At 41.7% G+C, this 22,441-nt stretch overlaps 1 protein-coding gene across 2 annotated transcripts in view; it reads right to left on the reverse strand.

Annotated features, from left to right (window-relative positions):
- The window catches only part of RAB3C (RAB3C, member RAS oncogene family), a 156,127-nt gene extending 136,895 nt beyond the window's left edge, over positions 1-19,232 (reverse strand). The window contains exon 1 of one of the 2 annotated variants that reach the window (XM_075183256.1): positions 18,985-19,232. In XM_075183256.1, coding sequence (XP_075039357.1) covers positions 18,985-19,002 — 18 coding nt within the window. In that variant the 5' untranslated portion in view covers positions 19,003-19,232. Of the gene's footprint in view, positions 1-18,448; positions 18,703-18,984 lie in introns of those variants that run through there. The other variant, XM_075183248.1, reaches the window with a different exon arrangement.
- Positions 19,233-22,441: the final 3,209 nt, after the last annotated feature.

Consider the following 22,441-nt stretch of genomic DNA (forward strand, 5'->3'; position numbering starts at 1 on the left):
GTGTTTATTATTCCTGTTTTTCTGATGCAAAAAAAATCTATATTTGTCAGTAATAATGAATAAATCTACCCTAAAAGCTGAAAATAACTCTATAGAATTTGGTGCTTATCTTGTATTTTGTAAAGTGAAGGGGGTCAGGGGACAGGAAAAGGGAGAGGGAAGGATGTAAGGGGCTTGGGGGATGAAGAGGGAATAGGATGTCAGGGGATAGGGGACTTGTTAAAATGTCAGTAGAGATTGCGGAAGATTCAATAATCTGGCAGCTATCACATTCTCTGACACTTATTCAGCCCCCAACACATCTTTCATATTTTGTTGTCTAAGATTCTGAATTTGAAATAGACTGAAGCATGATTTTATTTGTTACCATGTATAATAAACAACCTTCTTTTCGTGAGGTCCGACAGCACGGTTTAAATTCTCCAAAACCAAAAATAAGTCCAATGAAGATAAAAGAACATTTCAAAATAAGTCGGAGATATTATTAAAAAGAGGCACAAATCTGTAGGATACAAGAACATTGCAGAAGCACACTACCTAGATCAGGCTACCCCTAAATCTACCTGCCGGTCAAGAAGAGCACTTACTATGGCAGCTGCAACAAGGTGAACTGTGAGATTGAGCGAGTTAGAGAAGTCAGTGGCTATGATGGAAGATGATGTAAATGGGTCAACAATGTGGTCCACTAAAGGGGTCTTAATGGGAGGTGGCAAGGAAGAAACCCTGGCTGAGAAAAACATTGTTGTGGCCTGAATGCTAAGAAGTGTCTATGGTCCAAATCAAGAGCTGTGAAATAACGTTGTGGTAGCATCAGGTAGTTGGGATGTATTTCAGTGGCAGGGACTGATAATCTCGACAGGTTTGGTGGGGAGCCAAAGAGCTCAAACACTGCAGGAAGTCTGCTTTTCAAAAGGACAATTACCCAAAGCACACTGCAAGAGCAGCACTGGAGTGACTCAACATAAAGTAACTAGATGTCCTCAGTGGCTCATTCAGAGTCCTGACCTTAATCCCATTGAATATCTGTGGCAGCTGTCCACGGCAGCTCCACAACTAACCCCACCCAGCTTGAGACAAATTCAGTGTTCAAAGCAAATAGGGACTTAATCACAGAAAAAAACAAAAGGCAACACACAGATTGCATTGTGGTAAGGACATGCGCCAAGAAACGTTTGCTGACATATCTCTCTGCGCTTGTTATAACCTTCCTGGTTATTACAGTTCCTGGTTATGATATTACAGTTCAGGTGAACTGGAACTCATTCTGTATGCTGCCTTTTGCTTTTCCTGTGTTTATGGATTTTTGCAGTGGGTTTGGAATACCTACAGATCCTTAAGGTTCAGTATTAAATTATTTATTTCAAGTTTCTATGTATTTAATGTGTGTCTTGTCGTCTGTTTTTTTTTGTTTTTTTTAACAGTGACTTATCCAAAATGACCACTATATAATTGCCAGCAATGATGTAACCATTCTTGCCTACTCTCCCAGCATGTCCGTGAGACTCCCGATAATTGGAGCAGACTGTCCTTCTGCGTCCTGTCCAGTACCCACTTGAAGTGGGCAGGACGGGAACCTCTATGACACAATTTGGCAGAAATTGCGTTATTTTGGCCACACCCCGCAGCGTGATGATGCTATCACGGACACTTAACTTCCCCTCCGCATTCTCCTGCAAACCGAGCTTGCTAAGAATGGCCAGTGTGAGTTCAACTAAATATTGACCGAGGAGTATTCATTTTTATTTTCTTATGGATTATTAATATCTTTAGTTTTCTGGGGACACTATGAAGATGACACAGAAATTAAAAATCCCCCCTTCTAAAAAAACAAAATCCCAAAGCTGTGAGATCATTAAATCTGAAATAGGGATGGGGTGTAGGACCACACACGCCCTTACTGCACTCGTCTACGCTCGCCCGACCCTACACGCCCTTACTGTACTCGTCCACGCTCGCCCGATCCTACACGCCCTTACTGTACTCATCTACGCTCGCCCGACCCTACACGCCCTTACTGTACTCGTCCACGCTCGCCCGATCCTACACGCCCTTACTGTACTCGTCCACGCTTGCCCGATCCTACACGCCCTTACTGTACTCGTCCACGCTCGCCTGACCCTACATGCCCTTACTGTACTCGTCCATGCTCGCCCGACCCTAAACGCCCTTACTGTACTCGTCCATTCTCGCCCAATCCTACACGCCCTTACTGTACTCGTACACGCTCGCACGACCCTACACGCCCTTACTGTACTCGTCCATGCTCGCCTGACCCTACACGCCCTTACTGTACTCGTCCAAGCTCGCCCGACCCTACACGCCCTTACTGTACTCGTCCACACTCGCCTGACCCTACACGCCCTTACTGTACTCGTCCACGCTCGCCTGACCCTACATGTCCTTACTGTACTCGTCCACGCTCGCCCGATCCTAACCGCCCTTACTGTACTCGTCCACGCTCGCCTGACCCTACATGCCCTTACTGTACTCGTCCATGCTCGCCCGACCCTAAACGCCCTTACTGTACTCGTCCATTCTCGCCCAATCCTACACGCCCTTACTGTACTCGTACACGCTCGCACGACCCTACACGCCCTTACTGTACTCGTCCATGCTCGCCTGACCCTACACGCCCTTACTGTACTCGTCCACGCTCGCCCGACCCTACACGCCCTTACTGTACTCGTCCACACTCGCCTGACCCTACACGCCCTTACTGTACTCGTCCACGCTCGCCTGACCCTACATGTCCTTACTGTACTCGTCCACGCTCGCCCGATCCTAACCGCCCTTACTGTACTCGTCCACGCTCGCCTGACCCTACATGCCCTTACTGTACTCGTCCATGCTCGCCCGACCCTAAACGCCCTTACTGTACTCGTCCATTCTCGCCCGATCCTACACGCCCTTACTGTACTCGTCCACGCTCGCCCGATCCTACACGCCCTTACTGTACTCGTCCACACTCGCACGACCCTACACGCCCTTACTGTACTCGTCCACGCTCGCACGACCCTACACGCCCTTACTGTACTCGTCCACGCTCGCCCGACCCTACACGCCCTTACTGTACTCGTCCATGCTCGCCTGACCCTAAACGCCCTTACTGTGCTCGTCCATGCTCGCCCGATCCTACACACCCTTACTGTACTCGTCCACGCTCGCCCGATTCTACACGCCCTTACTATACGCGTCCACGCTCGCACGACCCTACACGCCCTTACTGTACTCATCCACGCTCGCACGATCCTAACCGCCCTTACTGTACTCGTCCACGCTCGCCTGACCCTACATGCCCTTACTGTACTCGTCCATGCTCGCCCGACCCTAAACGCCCTTACTGTACTCGTCCATTCTCGCCCAATCCTACACGCCCTTACTGTACTCGTACACGCTCGCACGACCCTACACGCCCTTACTGTACTCGTCCATGCTCGCCTGACCCTACACGCCCTTACTGTACTCGTCCACGCTCGCCCGACCCTACACGCCCTTACTGTACTCGTCCACACTCGCCTGACCCTACACGCCCTTACTGTACTCGTCCACGCTCGCCTGACCCTACATGTCCTTACTGTACTCGTCCACGCTCGCCCGATCCTAACCGCCCTTACTGTACTCGTCCACGCTCGCCTGACCCTACATGCTCTTACTGTACTCGTCCATGCTCGCCCGACCCTAAACGCCCTTACTGTACTCGTCCATTCTCGCCCGATCCTACACGCCCTTACTGTACTCGTCCACGCTCGCCCGATCCTACACGCCCTTACTGTACTCGTCCACACTCGCACGACCCTACACGCCCTTACTGTACTCGTCCACGCTCGCACGACCCTACACGCCCTTACTGTACTCGTCCACGCTCGCCCGACCCTACACGCCCTTACTGTACTCGTCCATGCTCGCCTGACCCTAAACGCCCTTACTGTGCTCGTCCATGCTCGCCCGATCCTACACACCCTTACTGTACTCGTCCACGCTCGCCCGATTCTACACGCCCTTACTATACGCGTCCACGCTCGCACGACCCTACACGCCCTTACTGTACTCATCCACGCTCGCACGACCCTACACGCCCTTACTGTACTCATCCATGCTCGCCTGACCCTACATGCCCTTACTGTACTCGTCCATGCTCGCCCGACCCTAAACGCCCTTACTGTACTCGTCCATTCTCGCCCGATCCTACACGCCCTTACTGTACTCGTCCACGCTCGCCCGATCCTACACGCCCTTACTGTACTCATCCACGCTCGCCCGACCCTACACGCCCTTACTGTACTCGTCCACACTCGCCCGACCCTACACGTCCTTACTGTACTCATCCACGCTCGCCCGACCCTACACGCCCTTACTGTACTCGTCCATGCTCGTCCGATCCTACACGCCCTTACGGTACTCGTCCACGCTCACCCGACCCTACACGCCCTGTTCTGCCTCGTCAGTCACAAGTAGCCTTAAGTATAAGATGCAACAAAATCCCCATATGCATTTTTGGTGCACATGCGTAGTACAGAAATGAATATTTTGCACAATAAAAACAGACATACATCTAACACTACATGAGCTCCCACATGTCTATTTTATCTGTCAAGCAGGCCTATGGCGTTTGCAAGACTCACTTCTGAAGGATGTTCTTATAAGCCCCTTTATTGACAAATAAATTAAACATCATTTCTTTCTAAATGATACTGACTATATTTCCATATTCCCTCTCTGGTCAGCCTTTAAAATTACTATTATAGGTGTTAATATCTGAAGCACCTTTTACTAAGAAGGAACAGAATAAACACATTTATTGCTGTAGAAAGTGTAATTTCTCACGTTGACTCAACAATCCCCAGGCTCTGAATAGATGTTCAAAAGAATTGGGAATCTTAAATAGGGAAATTGAGGAGAAAACCATTGCAGGTTTAAAATAAAGGGGGAACAATCTTGACTTGCTGCAGGCGAGTCAATTATAATATAAGATAGATATATTATAATAATAATAATAATAATAATAATACAGTCTTGATTAGGTGTGTTGGCATCTGCCCCCAATGATATTCAATCAAAATTTGACAATTTTTACTTCGCTCTCCATAATAACTGTAAATCTCTATTGTCAATTCTCCTCAAGATCTCTTCCTTTTTGCAGGAATCTATGTCCTAAATGGGGGGAGATTTGAAGGAACTTGTAAGTAAGGAAGAGATCTTGAGTGTAATTAAAGGCCTCAAATCAGCAAAAAGCTGGGTCTAGATAGATTCACAAATTATTTCTGCTAAAGGTATGAGAGACTGGTCCTATATCTCAACAGACTCTTAATGCTTTGCTGAAGGATAAAAAAAATCTGAGTCTGTTAAAGGCCATATAGTTCCATATAGTACTGGTTCATAAACACCTCCTTGTCTGTTTTACCCAGTTTGTTTATTAGTTTATTGTGTTTGTCCCCAATTGTAAAGCGCGACGGAATATGTTGGCGCTATATAAATAAATGATGATGATGAAATGATGATGAGACATTAAGGAGTGCAAAGAAAAAAAAAGGAGTCAGTTTGATTCTGGACAAAACCATGTTACAATGCAAGGGGTGCAAATTAGTTTATTATTTTGCACATAAGTTCAAAATTGGCTGTTTTTCATGTAGGACACAAATACTTGATAGTTTTACTTTTACATTGAAATTTAAAGACAATCTAGTGCTCTATCCCAACTATAAAACTGTCTACACATTTTAAATTTACCCCCCCCCCCCCTCCAAAATATCATGGTTTTGCCCAGGTGCAAAGTTACACATTTTTTATGCTTTGCTCTCCTTAATGACTCAGGCCCTGAGAGTTCAGATCATTGACACTGATTTGATGATATATTACAAGATTTTCATCAACTCAGTCTCTCCCCTCCTGCCAAGCTTTATCGCTCATGTGTGGTTCATTATGGCCAGCCAGGCACAATAAAATAGACTTTTCCTATTCAGTGCACTAAATGAAATCACATGTTGTCTGTAATCTAATTTTCAGATGCGCATAAAGCATTTAATAGAGTAATTTGGCGCTTTTTGCTTTTAGTGTACTAGAAGCTTTTGGATGCCCCTTTGAGTTCATGAAGGGTATTCATTCTCACTATTGAAACTTGGGTTGTATGTTGGACCCTTTCTTAATTTAAAGTGGAACCCACCAAAGTTGCCCCTTTTTTATAGAACCCCTCCCTGCCAAATTAATTCTTCTTGTAACAATACAGGGATTCAAGTGGGAAGAGATAATTGACAGGTACATTTGTGCATGAAATCCTACTAATTCTGACTAAGACACCAATCTCATTCCCCACTTTATATGAACTCTTTGTTTGGTCTGGTTATTTATCGTAAAATTCAAACATGTAATTCAGAGGCCTTAAATAATAACACAACTTTTAGTATTAACAAAAGCCTTAAAATCCGATTTGTGCTTCAAATGACAGAAAGATAAATTAGAAGGACATATAAAAACATAATTATACTCACAGAGACTTAAAATGCTGGAATATTGTATTTCACGGTGGATAATAAGCCTTATTCCAAGACTGACTTATCTTTTTTACGCCTTTCTCATTAAATTTCCATGCTTGGGGGAACTGCCTATGCAGAGTCAAATAAAATGCTTTATATGGAAACATGATTTCCATATAAAGACATTCTACATTACTCTAAAAATAAATGGTGGGTTAGCAGTACCCAATGTCTGAAAATATTATTTTGCTTTTCAAATATTCCCAGTTGATAGAATGCAATCCCCAAAGCTGCCTTGGGTAAATATAGAAGACTTAAGTTCAGAACAAGATATAAGATCCTTACCTTAGGTTCATTCTAGACTGCAATCAATTTCTGCTTCTCTAGTACCAGAACATTCTCTGGAGAGTTGAGACTGAATGTAGACTGAATGCAGCTGAATGTATCATTTTATATCTAAGAATTCTCATATGAGCCCAATTTTTTTGGCAACTTCAGACTTCCCTCAGGACAAATTGTAGGTAGATTATTTGTTTGGAAAAAGAAAGGTATTTTTTTCTTACAGCGGGGGAAATCAATTCACTTTTTTACCTTACAAGAACTAAGAACACCTCTCTGTGACTGATGCCAACACATATCCTAATTCTCAATTATTACATTATGCTGCCTCTCTCTCCCCCTCTTTCTCTCCCTCTCTCTCTCTCTTTCTTTTTCTCTCTCTTTCTCTCTCTCTGTCTTCATTGAGCCCTTTTAATGATCACACATTGTTTTGAGAAATGGTGTACTAGATGTATTTCATTAAAAGGATGGCAACCTGTTTATATGAGGAATTCAATGCTTTAAATGTAGATATTAAAGTGTTATACTGTATGTCCTAATGACAGAGCGATATGGGTAGAGGTATAAATACAATGGGGTAAAATTGAACAGAGTGCACTTTAGAGTGCAATTCAAGTTCCTCTTGTGTAATAATCACCTATAAGTTACTGTATTATTATTGTTATTGTATTATTATTATTGTATTATTATTGGTTTTGGACACCTAGGGGATCAATAAGAGTTGAATCTATATAATTCCCCCCCCCCCCCCGATGCAATTACCTACTGTGTAGGCACACCAAAAAGTGTGTGCGTATGTTCATATGTAGACTTTTGCATGTAATGAACTTGCATCCTCTTAAGCCTGAAGAAGTGTAACGGAGGCAATCAAGCATTGAATGAGTAACGTAATCATGATATAATTAGGCATGGATGCTTCCACAATATGTCTTTAAGGAGGCGTATCTCTTGTGGTAATGGAGGACTGGTCCAATGATGATTATGAGCAGCCCTATCTAGTCGCTTCTGATTGCCTGATTGGTATTGCCCCTCCAGCTAATAGCACTTCATTATTATCTGACGTCACAGACATCTAATCACGTTTAATTGATATTTCCATTAAGACTACGGCAGGAAAGAAGAGTTATAGTCCTGAATGCTGATCACCGCTGGGCTTCATAATATGGACAGACGATTTTCTTTTCAGCGATGTGATAACATACACAGGATCCCAACAGCCGAAACTTAGAGCTCAGATGAACACGGGAGCATGTGAAATATGGCCGCGCGTGCTGCTCTCAGTCTTCTCCTTGATGCGTCCAACTACCTCTGCATAGTACCGGGGGGCGCAGATTGCGGGTGACCGTGAAATCCTCTGCAGAGTTCGGGGCTCGTCAGGTTGAGTAAGTGTGCTGGTTTGAACAAGGAAAGAGAATGACCATTCTTTTTCTCTGAGGAAGCCCTGTTACTCACTGGGCGAAACGCGTTGGAAAATACAAAGCTAACACACATCCCAGATGCATGTTTGAGAGTGCTACAAGACTGCTGCAGCACACCTTCTTTCATTTAAGAACAGCGACCCGGCATTGGCCGACAACAATCACAGCTATTCAAACCAGCACACATGCGCATGTGCAACCCAACCTGACGAGCCCCGAACACTGCCAACGACTGCACGGTCACCCGCAAGCTGCACCCCCCCAGTACTATGGGGAGGTATTGGGAAGCATCAAGGAGAAGACCGAGAGCAGCACCCGCAGCCATATTTCACATGTTCCCATGTTCTTCTGAGCGATAAGTTTCGGCTGTTGGGCTCCTGTGTATATTATCACATCGCTGATAAGAAAATCGGCTGTCCATATTCTGAAGCCCAGCGGTGATCAGCATTCAGGACTGCCAATTGATTGATCCAGTATTCAGACGCTATTTCATTTTTCTTCTTGCGAGTATCATCATATGGGGACAGGAATCAGCAGGAAGAACATAGTCGGGATTATTTGAAAATGATTTTTAAATAGTTTTTACTATCGTTTTTATGTAATGTTTTTAAAGACTGTATTCATTATTTGATATATTTGTTCCACTCATTTTATTAAAGAGTCTTTTATTCCTATAGGAAGCGCCATAATTCCACTCCCTATTTTTTTTATGTATATCTTTTCGAGGATTTGGTGTACTCCTTGGGTGAGGATAGGTCAGCATCCTTTTGAAGCGCCTATTTTCTCTGTCATTACTGTATAACTTCAGCTGGATTTAATTTCCAGATTTAACATAATGATTATGCTTTCTTACAGCTTGTTCACAACTGCTTATTGTTTGCAAGAATTATATATTATGATAGTATTTACATGATGTACCCATGGTAGATAGACCTTAACAGGCGTGCATTTAAGGGTTTTCCAGCTGCCCGGAACCCCCCTCCTGCCCCGGGAATGGGGTGATGTACCGAATTACAGGATGCACCTTACTACAAGTAGCCGCGGATCTTACAGATCCATTCTGCCTCTCTCTTCCCCTCCAGATTTCGTATGACACGTGGGGCATCTAACAAACAAGCCGTCCCACATATACAGGGAGGAATACCAAATCTGCAGTTTGTATTAAGTCACGCCGCTCTTCAGCCGACTTGAAGACTCGTGTAGGCAGTGAGTCGCCGCTAACCTCTTCAATTTCTCTTTCTCGACCTTGTAAGTAACAAATGCGTGTGAGAGCCAGTGTGTGTTTCATGTGTTTAATGTTGCCAAATGAACTGACATTGCTTCATTATAGCCTTCTGATTCCAATATTTCCCAGTGTTTGAAAAGGTTAGCAGGTACTGCCAGGTGTTGTCTGTATTGAACAAGTTCTGTTGTTGAAGGGAGAACTAATAGGCAGCACGGTGGCTTAGTGGTTAGCACTTCACCCTCACAGCACTGGGGTCATGAGTTCGATTCCCTACAAAGGCCTTATATGTGTGGAGTTTGTATGATCTTCCCGTGTTTCCGTAGGTTTCCTTCGGGTGCTCTGGTTTCCTCCCACACTCCAAAAACATACTAGTTGGTTAATTGGCTGCTATTAAATTGACCTTAGTCTCTCTGTCTGTCTGTGTGTATGTTAGGGAACTTAGACTGTAAGCTCCAATGGGGTAGGGACTGATTTGAGTGTGGAATTGGTGGTGCTATATAAAAAGCTGATGATGATGACTAATCTCCAAAGATGAAGATCTGTGTCTCATTCCAGTGCTGTTCCCTGACATGCAGAAGAATGTAAGTGTGGTGGGGATGGGTGCTCTTACTGTTATGTGTGGTGTAGGCTAATTATTTAATGGTGAGGGTGTAAGCATTCATTTATTAGTGTCCACCTAATTTTATAGTGGGGTCATGTTAGTGCCTATAAATTTAAGGTGAGGTGATGGGACTATTTAATACAGAGGTTGATGGCTATTTATTGAATTTGGGGAGCAGGGCTTTTTATTAAATGTGAATATTAATTTAATTTTGGAGCTGTTTGGGTGGAAAATATGTGTATTTATTACATGTGAATACTATTAATTTAATGTCAGGGCATGTTGAGGGAAATAGGCCTATATATTGATTCTAAATGCTAATAATTTAATGTCAGGGCTCGGTGGAGGGATATATGTCTAATAAATGTGAATGCTAGCAATTTAATGTTGAGTCTGGTTAGGGAGAAGGAGTGCTAGAGTTCACTCATTGCTAGGCTTTTCATGTTTCATGTACCTATCATTTTTTCAAGCAGGGCCCTAACATTCCAGGATCCAGACAACCAGTAACTGAGCTTAAGACACCAGTAGCCAGGTAGTGGAAGCTGCAAGAACAACTAGGAGTGAGCAGGACAGTCTGTCCTGATTCTGGTGGAACAGTCACAATTTTTGGCTACTGTTCCGCTCAATCAGGATGACTGCAGGGACTGTTGAGAGCTTTGAGAGGTTTGAAGGGGATGGGAAGAGTTGGAGAGCAGTCCAGCACTGTCTAAAATGATAGTCACAGCCCTTGCTTGCTGGTGATGCCCAATCTTGCAGCTTGGAGCGGAACCCCAATTTAGAAATCCTGTGTTTGCTCCTGCTTAATAGCAATTTTTAAAAAAGGAAGTTGAATACTCTTTCTAGTGCATCTGACAGTCCTTATGATAACATTAAAGACAAAGGTGTCAAAATTCTTACATCCTCTGTACCAAATTCACTAAGAGACATGACCCGCAACTTATTCCTAAACTTTTTTCAACCTTCCCTGCATGTCTACTTCATTTTTATTGCATGTAAATAAAATGTATTTCTGAGAATTCAATAATACTCTTTACTCACAGCGCACCCTGGGTAGCGAGGTGCAAAAGGTGCTGAAGTATTTGGTAAAGCTGGTATTGTCTTGGGCCAGTACCAAATTCCTAGGTCGGATCTCCAACAACAGTTGTCCGCCAACAAGATACACTGGATTCTCCATATAATTTATTGTGAACCTGATGTTATCTGAAATAATTCTAGATTCTGAATTATTGAAGACAGAATCCACTAACTGTTTCCTGTCATTGCTCTCTTCAAATGACCAGCTTCCCCTGAATTTTAGGAGGATTCTGGGATCAGCTTATGAGGAAGATCCACCTGGTAAATGGATTTCCACAATGTTTTCAGCAAGGAGACACACCGATCGAGCTCCTGTTAGCTGATGCTGCACGTCCTAATGAAAGTATTGAATGCATTTTTTTTTAAAGAATATATATATAACATGGCTTTTTGTTATAGAATTCAGGAGGAATGATGACCTCACTGACCGGCCAGAGACATCCGTTATAGTGCATCAAAATCAGGAAGTTGGATGTTTTTCTGTTTTTTATTTGTAAAATGATGTGGAGCGCTATCAAACTGGTTTTAATACGACGGTATTACTAACTGCACTGAAATTTCCTTCTGCTCCACGGGAGGTTTCTGTCCTCCCTGAGTACGCCTTAGGACACCTGCGTTACGGTTTGTGGCCTTAGTTAGCGGCTTCCAAAAGGATGGAAATTAAGCCATTTAAAAGTGGGGAAAAAAGCCTTTACTAAAGCAGACTCCTTCCTAAACTTAACAATTATGCTATTGTTACAGTCTTCACCCCAACATTGTTATTTCTCAATTTGAGGTGCTATATAGTTCCAATTGTTTGTGAATATCATGTCCTATGTTTTGTAGCAGTGCTGTTCAATTGTAATGTTTGTGCTATGTTCTTGCTACAATATTTGGCATTTATTGTGCCCGTTTAAACAATATTCTTATATACTGTGTGTTTGCATCTGGTGGATCACATTGATCACATGTCTTTCTAAATGTAGACTACAGTTTCAAGGAAACTTCTTGCAATTGCTAGGTACTGAGGTCACTTGTAGTATATGAAAGAAAGTGTTCTTTTTTAAACACCTTTTTATGCTCCTTTTTTTAGTACATCTGCCCTTCTGCTCCACGGGAGGTTTTCTGTCCTCCCTGAGATCAACAATATATTTTCTGTTTACGTGACCTTCAACTGAGTTACCCAAACATGTCTATGAAAGCAATTTTGTACATTACTAAATATCTACCTCAAGCTCTCTGCTCTGTACCATTTACAGACCAATGGATTAACTTAGTAGTTTGTGAAATACCTAGAGCAATACATCAGAATGTCTGTCTCTAACTCATAGGACAATGTTCCGTCTTACCCTCAGCTGAGTTTGCTTAGAACATCTTCACACATTCCTCCACTGAAATATCTCCATTCATATATATAAAATTCATTCTAAAGCATTTCCAGAATTACTATGTTATTGTGTACCAGCAAAGTTTCTACTTTGGTTAAAACTAAGCTTTGCGAGAAGGTTGCAACCAACAAACTCTGCACCATAAAGCTAATTAGCAAAATAGCAGAACAAAAATATTCATCTCATTTTTAAAAAAGTTGTGTTCCTGGAATTTAATTCCTTAACTGACTGCTGAGATCCTTGGTTCTCTTGCTATACATCTTGATATTCCTAGTAATATGATGATAACCAAATCTTTTCATGTATCTCTTTTTGACCCCTTGACTGAAAACAGAACTCTTACTCCCAGGTATGTTTTTCCACACCTATGTTTGTGAATATTATCTTACTTAAAATGTACAGAACATCAGCAGAGATCTCTCGGTGCAGGGGATTTGGGAGAAAGAACTAAATTTAGATATTTCACCAGAGGTCTGGTCGAAAATCAATCAGAATATATACAAAATGTCAAAGTGTATTAACCAATCAGAAATGCTTATTAAAATGATTCACAGGGTGAATCTCACGCCAGACAAACTGCATAAAATCTGGCCGTCAGAAACGAAGTACTGTTGGAGAAATTGTGGGGAAGTTGCTACGCTTATACACGTTTTTTGGAACTGCCCTAAGCTACAACCTCTTTGGGTTGAAATTTTCCAGCCAATCACCCAGGTCACTAAGGATGATTTATCCCCATGTCCGGCTATGGCAGTTTTACACCTTTATCCCCCTTATCTTCAACGTCATAATCACTATGCGGCTGGGCACATACTCATATCAGCCAGAGCCGCAATAGCTCAAAGCTGGAAATCCCCCTTGGTTCCATCTCTTACCAAAATCATCAGCAAAGTACAACACAGCTATGAGATGGAAACCATAGGCTTTAACTTCTCCTCAAGAGCTTCCTCGCCCCCGGTTAAATGGTTCACATGGTACGAATTCTTTTCAAAGTATAGACCTGTGTCTGCCACCTAAATCTCCCATGCTGTATACCCCTCTGGAGAGTAGATGTCCCGCTCTCAAAATGTGCCTTTACGGTTGATTGCGGTCAATAAGGCCAGTCTCCGATTCCTGCCCCCCTGTCTGTCTCCCTCCTCCTCCCCATTGAAGTCTTTGTCTTATGTGTACTTGAATGTTTCCTGTGTTATTGTTTTTTGTTACTTTTTTGATGGTTTATGGGCAGTTCTGACTGATTTATTGGATCTACATTATGCACTGTGTTTGTTACATATTCTTTTACTAAAAACTTAATAAAAACCTTTTGAGAAAAAAAAAATGTACAGAACATCATTGACCCATGGTAAATTGCACTGAAAAGGATATCAACAAATTGTCTCTTTCCTGGAACTATGCTTGATTGTAGCATTCCGTAACCGAGACCTACCCTTCATTAGCCTGTTCATGTGGTATGCACAGTCATGGACAAAAGTTTTTTAGAATGACACACTGCCTCAGTTTTTATGATGGCAATTTGCATATACTCCAGAATGTCATGAAGAGTGATCAGATGAATTGCAATTGATTTCAAAGTCCCTCTTTGCCATGACAATGAACTTTATCCAAAAAACAACATTTCCACTGCATTTCAGCCCTGCCACAAAAGGAGCAGTCAGTGATTCTCTCTTTAACACATGTGAGAAAGTTGACGAGGACAAGGCTGGATATCACTCTGTCATGCTGATTGAGTTAGAATAATAGACTGGAAGCTTTTAAAGGAGGGTGGTGCTTGAAAGCATTGTTCTTCCTCTGTTAACCATGGTTACCTGCAAGGAAACATGTGCAGTCATCACTGCTTTGCACAAAAACGGCTTCACAGGCAAGGATATTGCTGCTAGTAAGATTGCACCTAAATCAACCATTTATCAGATCATCAAGAACTTCAAGGAGAGAGGTTCAATAGTTGTGAAGAAGGCTTCATGATGCCCAAGAACTTCTAGCAAGCGCCAGGACCGTCTCCTAAAGTTGATTCAACTGCAGGATTGGGGCACCACCAATGTAGAGCTTGCTCAGGAATGGCAGCAGGCAGGTGTGAGTGCATCTGCACCACGCACAGTGAGACAAAGACTTTTGGAGGATCGCCTGGTGTCAAGAAGGCCAGCAAAGAAGCCACTTATTTCCAGGAAAAACATCAAGGACAGACCTATATTCTGCAAAAGGTACAGGTGTTGGACTGCTGATGCCTGGGTTAAAGTCATTTTCTCTGATGAATCCCCGTTCAGATTGTTCGGGGCATCTGGAAAAACGCTTGTCCCGCGAAGGAAAGTTGAGCGCTACCATTAGTCCTGTGTCATGCCAATAGTAAGGTATCCTGAGACCATTCATGTCTGGGGTTGCTTTTCAGTCTAGGGAGTGTGATAATTTTGCCTAAGAACACAGCCATGAATAAAGAATGGTACCAAAACATCCTCCAAGAGCAACTTCTCCCAACCATCCAAAAACAGTTTGGTGACGAACAATGCCTTTTCTAGCATGATGGAGCACCTTGCCATAAGGCAAAATTGATAACTAAGTGGCTCTGGGATCAAAACATTGAAATTTTGGGTTCATGGCCAGAAAACCCCATTGAGAACTTGTGGTCAATCCTCAAGAGGCAGGTGAAAAAACAAAAACTCACAAATTCTGACAAACTCAGAATTGATTAGGCAAGAATGGGTGGCCATCGGTCTGTATGCGGCCCAGACGTTGACTGACAGCATGCCAATTGCAGAGGTCTTCAAAAAGAAGGGTCAACACTGCAAATATTGACTCTTCACATAAACTTAATGTAATTGTCAATAAGCCTTTGACACTTATGAAATGCTTGTTATTTTACATCAGTATACCATAGCAATATTTGATATAAAGGTCTAATAACACTAAAGCAGCAAACTTTGTGAAAACCAATACTTGTGTCATTCTCAAAACTTTTGGCCTTGACTGTATTATTGTGTTGATTCAGCCTGACATGACTGACTATTTAATGTCCAATCTCCTTACTGTTCTGTGTGTCCATTCCTCCCATAGGTTTTCACAGATCATGGAAGCCTGACTGTAGGTGGACCTAAAGTATTCATCATCATCATGATGATCATTTATTTATATAGCGCCACCAATTACGCAGCACTGTACAGATATGTGCCATTCACATCAGTCCCTGTCCCACTGGAGCTTACAGTCTAAATTCCCTAACACACACACACAGACTAGGGTCAATGTGTTAGCAGCCAATTAACATACTTGTATATTTTTGGAGTGTGGGAGGAAACCAGAGCACCCGGAGGGAACCCACGCAGACACGGGGAGAACATACAAACTCATGGATAAGGGCCTGGTTGGGAATCAAACTCATGACCCTAGTGCTAATGCCTAGAAGTCCATAAGATATTCAGTATGGGACACCAGTTTGCAAAGTGTATCTTGCATGAAATCGTTCTGTGCAGGTCCAAAAGTTTTGCCGACTTTGCGTGATTCCTGCACTTACGCCCAGCTGCACCTAGACAGGTTGGACGAGTACAGTAAATGTGGCTTATATAGACCTACCTATACACTTGTTAGTAGGCGTATCTTTTGCACCTGCTAAATGGCAGGTGCAAATTCTTGTTGGTGACTTGTCGCAGGCGCACATGATGCCGGTGCAGTGTGAGCGCCTCTAGAGCTACATGTGGGTGGAAATTTTTTCTATGCTATTTTTTTGTGCTCTTGTTTAAGAGTAATTTACTCTCATTTCTCGACCAGCTCTGCCCTTATGTTTTCTCTTCCCATCTGTGACAGGGATTATTCCCGGTTGGCATCAAGCAGCAAACTATAATGGTCTAGAACATTTTATGGCAAATATATTTAGCAATAATGCACTTGAGAACTGTCACAGAAAACTCAACAAAGGTGGAAAATTATTTCACGCAAAATGTCTGCCATTGGTCAAACAACAGCGAAACCAATTGACTTCACTACTGTAACAATTTTATGTACAATAGGAAACGACCTAAAACCAACGGTCCCTTTCATATTTTTTATATTTTTATGAGAAGGTGACCCCAAAATGTCCTATTGCAACTATTGTATTTTGTTTGCATTTATTCAGTAAACTGAGCAAAAAGAATGTTAATGCTAAATCTGAAATCAAATCTGCAGCCCACAGCTGTATCTAGCCAGTGATAACACAACACATCTTGGTTTAATAACACAGCCTCCCATAGGGCTCAATGACTTTGGCAGTGAACAAGAACAGCTAAAAGACAGAAGCTGTACAAGAAATTACTATGACAAAGTCAGTCCCCATTAAAGTGAACGACCGATGGAATTTCTCTTATTCTCTCGAAAAAGAGAATAACAGAAATGTGTTTACATTACAGCAAAGGTTACGATAAATAAGGTTATAGATCTAGAAAATGGTGGATTTTGTGAATTGTCTGTAGGGTTAAATTGATGTTAAGAAATCATATAACATATTTTTTATGTCCAATGCATAGCTTACTATAGGGTACTAATTAGAGAAATGTGACTTGTGTCTGGCTGTTTAATCAATTAGATTATTTTGACAAATTTATCCACACCAGTTCAAACATTGTGATCTTTTAGTTGTTTAATCAATTAGTAATTTACATCAGCTGACACATAGAGGGGTACTTACTAAATGATATGATGCACAAGTGGGAAGCTGCTCATGGGAAGCTGGGAGGCAATTCATTATAACAACAGTTAAAGATATTAATAAATATTTTATATACATTTATATATATATGCATATACTACATACACACTATAGACACACGCACACACACACATATATATATATATATATATATATATATATATATATATATATATAATGTGATAATAAATAAACACCCTTGCACATATATAATATAAATGGTCAACAGATGATGCTTAATTTATTACATGATTACATTACATCATTTTCCTATTCCATTAAAGTATATTAAATGTTCCTCATTTATCAGTTGTGATATTTTGTAGAATGAATATCCAGAATATCCATCCAATAAATGGAAAGGCAGCACATTATTGATGTTAGAGATGCTATACAGTATCTTATCTGATAGAGTACTTAAAATATTCTGTATTGTCTAAAAGACAAGGAAGACTGTTATTAGATGTTCATATCATATGAAAAATAGGAAATAGGAAAGATAAGCTCTTATGAACAGTTCATTTCCAGCAGCCTGCCAGTCCCATCTATTTATGCAAAATCTTTCCCATCTATATTATGTACAGTTCAATGTGTAGAAATAGGGAGATATTTGAATCAAAATCAGCAGGTACAGTATGCAAATAATATCGGAAATCACTATGCATGGATTTTTCCTTTCGTTTTCCTGTACCTCTAGTGGGATTTAAAAGCTTACTTAGGGTTTCCTTATGTAAAAACACAAACCATGAACTGTATGCAGTATATATATATATATATATATATATATATATATATATATATATATATATGTATAGCTTAACAGAGCTTGATTAGAGCAAACATGTAAAGCAAAACCTATGAAGTGTGGTGCAGCAGAAGTCATTCAAGCATTACAGACAGTATATCAATTTTAGGAGCAATATGCAGCTCAGGTCCTGCATTTGCAATAACAGAGCTGTCTCTGGAGATTGCTGAGACTTGCTCTATATCAAATGTATTCTGGACACGAATGGATAAATTAGATATTTTCAATTCCTATTGAATGCTAATTTTATTTTTCAACCCATATTTATACCAACCTGCATGTACATAATATAATTATGTACAATGGCCAGTTGTATTAATACCACATAGACTTACAGATAGCTGCCAATCCACTGTGCTACACCTTGGGATAGCAAGAGTTGATTGCTAAACCCATCCACCACCCCACAGACACTCTGACATACTGGACACAATACATGAGGACTTGGTTGGTGTATGACATTTGCATTGTCTTACTAACCTGCACAGGGGTTTCGTGTCTCATGGTGAACGTGGCTCGCCCTTTGTCTTGCTAGAGGAGACTGACACAACACAACTGGAGAAATGTGCTGTGTCTACGACCAGCGCCACCAAATCAAACACACACCACGCTCGATGCTCTGCTTCCTGACCGGCTTCAAGATCAGCACCAGAGCTGTCCCCTTCTTTCATGTACTGCCTGGTTGCCGCGCCCCCTCTGGTACTTGTAGTCCTACCCTGATCTACGTAGCCGTGCCTATGGATCTAACATATGCTTGGGGAAAACTACAACTCCCACAATGCAGCAGTGCATTTATTCCATCTGACAGTCTTTTTACAATAGTGTTAACCTACCCTGGAAAAAAGTAAAACGTATCTCTAAGATGTTATTGATATTTCAACAGATAACTTCTTGTTAGTGATGTACCAGTAATACAATCCACCAGGTTTATTACTTGTTTCATTTTTAATGCATTCAGTTCTGCCTGCCTGTTGGAATACATTAATATTTGAATGCAATTGATAAAGATAACCTACCTTTCCGTATAACTCCATGCAATTATGCTATGCTCCACTGTGTAACTGGTTATCTGCACTGCTTGGGTTGGATCTTGCCTGTTGTGTTGTATCTTCAGACTATAAATGGAAAGGTGGCGTCTGCTTCGTAGCATGTATCAGCTCACCCAGCAGCTGGAGAGCAGAGCACTGTACGCTGTGCAGCAAGCAGATCAGGGCAGGCAGGACAAAGGCAGCAGGGCTCTCATCATCAGCCACAGGAAGTGTCTAGTTACAATGCAAACACACTACGAGTTAATTACCTCAATGCTTCCTCAGCAGCACGATTGTTTGTGCTGCCAGTGAGTGTCTAGTGAGATTTTATGTTAAAAGCTGATGGTTCATAAGCTTCGATGTCATTGCTTAGTAAAAACACATAGTCCATGTCTTTCAAATGATTTTCATGTATTTTCAATGACTGTTCTTATAGGTATTAGTCAGGTACTGTTGATATGTGACTTTCGATGGATAGAGGTTGATCACCTATCTTGTCACTGTATTTGAGATCCATTTCCTGGGCAGGTGGAGTATACCATAGCGAGATTGTGGAGGGGGGTAATTTGGTTTTGGTGGGAGTCATAATTCCAATGTCGAAAATGCCGACACATACAATGCTGACAAGTAAGGAATGCCGAACGTTATAAACAGCGACACGCAAGAAATTCGGCACCATAAATACCTACATGTCAGAAATGCCGACACACCTAAAATGGTGACAGTGCGATTGCTGACAGTGAAAATGCTGACAGTCACACTGCCGACATTAAGGGGACAATAAGAGTGGGTTAGGCGGCTGTATAATGTCAAAAATTGATGGGGGGGCCCGAACCACGTGGTTTATATGTAGGGGTATGGATAGGCAAATGAGGGCATTTGAATTGTATGTATTTCATTAGACATTGGCAATTATGGCTCCATAGTTATGTACACACTGTGTAATTATTAATAATAATAATAATAATAATAATAATAATAGTCATAATCATAATAATAATGATAATGATAAAACAGACAATATGTCAAGTGTGCTATGTCTATTTAAGCAAGGCTTTCTTTCCCTTGCCTCTTATTAATGATATCTTCTGTTAGGGGTTCATCACAGTATGGTATTAAACCTTAAGTAAGTCATCAGCATCAATGCCCAGAATCTCCCAGCCAGAGAGTAAAACAGCGGATGTCAGCAGTAGAGATACAGTATTAGTGATACAGTTCATGTTAGATTTAGTATCCACCAATGATGTAGTTAAATCAAGGCTTCTGTCGTCATTGCAAGTATTAATCAAGGAAAAGACATTGTGAGGGCTGATTACCCGTCTAAATAATTTACTTTAGTTCTACTATAAATCTTCTGCATGACTTAGTGTATGACGTCTAACTATAGACTAATTTATTTTAATAACTTTGTAGGAACGTTCAGAGTAGATGTGTCTTCATGGTAACAAAAGACATAATATGATTTGCCAATAATATATAATATAAGCTGTTAATGAGCATTGGATATAGTTAATTTCCTTTTCATATATAAAGTTCCCACACAATCCTATTAGGCCTGGATTTGCACAGGTACAGGAGTTCTGACAAAGTGCATGGATTTGAAGAGCAAGTTGGTGGTGTTTGCAGAGGAGACAAAATGTACAGAGACTAATGGGAGAAGTTGAGCAGAGAGGGGGCGCTACTTACAGAATACAGAGTAGGCACATGGGTGCACCTAGTTTTACGGAGCACGGCAAAAACAAGATTTTGTTTGGCAGGGAGAGATTATGAAACTTGATGAAGAGGTATAGAGGGCAGATTTTTAGGAACTGTCCTCGCTGTGCAGAAGGGTGTGCAACCATTTTCACTCCCCAATGAACTAGTTCTGAGCTGTTGCATGGGCAGCACAGTGGCCTAGTGGTTAGCACTTCTGCCTTACAGCACTGGGGTCATGAGTTCAATTCACGACCATGACCTTATCTGTTAGGAGTTTGTATGTTCTCCCTGTGTTTGCGTGGGTTTCCTCTGGGTGCTCTGGTTTCCTCCCACACTCCAAAAAACATACTAGTAGGTTAATTGGCTGCTAACAAATTGACCTTAGTCTCTCTGTCTGTGTGTGTATGTTAGGGAATTTAGACTGTAAGCCCCAATGCAGCAGGGATTGATGTGAGTGAGTTCTCTGTACAGCGCTGCGGAATTAGTGGCGCTATATATAAATAAATGTTGATGATATTGGGTCTTGACCCCATACTTATAATGGAACATGGTAGAATTTGTACATCTTCAGATTTTTCTACTTCCTGCACACATAGTTTGCAGAGGCATCTCTGAGATCAAAGAGTAGACATGCTCCTTTAAATGTGCTCAGTGAACCATAAAAAAAAAACATCCTAAAACTGTGCCCAGTCATGAAAAAGCAATATGATTTTGCATCATTAATGTTCTGTTTCTTTTTAGTACTTCGTGATCCCAGTGAATTCCAGAAAGCTACAGCCTCATTCAGTTTAAGTCTAGTTTAGGACCTAAACATACAAACTATGTAAATAATTACAAGTTAAAAGCGGACTGGGATGTGCCAACGAGAGCAAAAAGTAGCCTGTTGGAAATGGGTGTTTCAGTAAAGGAACATGAAATTACATATTGTTTTTTTGCTCTAGAATATGAGTTGGAGCAAGAAAGAAAGGCTAAGGAGAGGAATAGGAGTGTGATTTGAGGAGTGAAGGGGTTAATGATGGGGTTGGGGGAGGGAAATAAAATCAGCCATACATTGCATACGCACTGGTGGACAAAAATCAGCCCCAGCGCAGCCAAATTTGGGGAGAACACCAAATAGAGGGAATGCAGTCCAATTGAAGTGAAAAGGGGAGGGTTCCCCACCAGATAGAAGTACTTTTCTGGACCAGGTATTTGGATTGGAATTGAGGCCAAGGATCTCTTTACCTGTATTCACCCAGTGGGATCTGTTGAATGTGACATAAGTTTTGAGACCCTCTATGGTCTTCAGAATTTCTGGGCATGGTGGGGAGTGTCAGGAATGACTATCTTGGTACGCAATGAATCCTTGCTAGTGGAAGATCTATCCTATTGGATGAAATGGTATCCGACAATGGAATCCACCTTACCTAAGGTTCCAGATTCGGAGCAGCATGTCTGGGGTGGGGCCTGGATGGCTGTTATTAGACTGAGGCAACTGGATTCTGCACCTTCCATCTGCAGCCTATACAGGCAGGGACAGAATTCAGTGCTTCTATCCTGGCCTGCCCAGACATGTTATCGCTGTGCTTGTTTTCACTATTCCAACAAGCATTGTGATGTTGTCAGGTGTTGCCAAGAACTTAGACATATGGCAAAAGGTTGCAAAGTAATTAGATGTAACCTGTGCGGTGAAGTGGGATTTTCTTTAGCCAACTGTCCCCGTGCGCACCTCAACAGGGAAATTTAATGTAGAGATGGCGGAAAAGGCTGA

The sequence above is a fragment of the Mixophyes fleayi genome, chromosome 1, assembly GCF_038048845.1.
Source record: "Mixophyes fleayi isolate aMixFle1 chromosome 1, aMixFle1.hap1, whole genome shotgun sequence".
NCBI lineage: Eukaryota > Metazoa > Chordata > Amphibia > Anura > Limnodynastidae > Mixophyes > Mixophyes fleayi.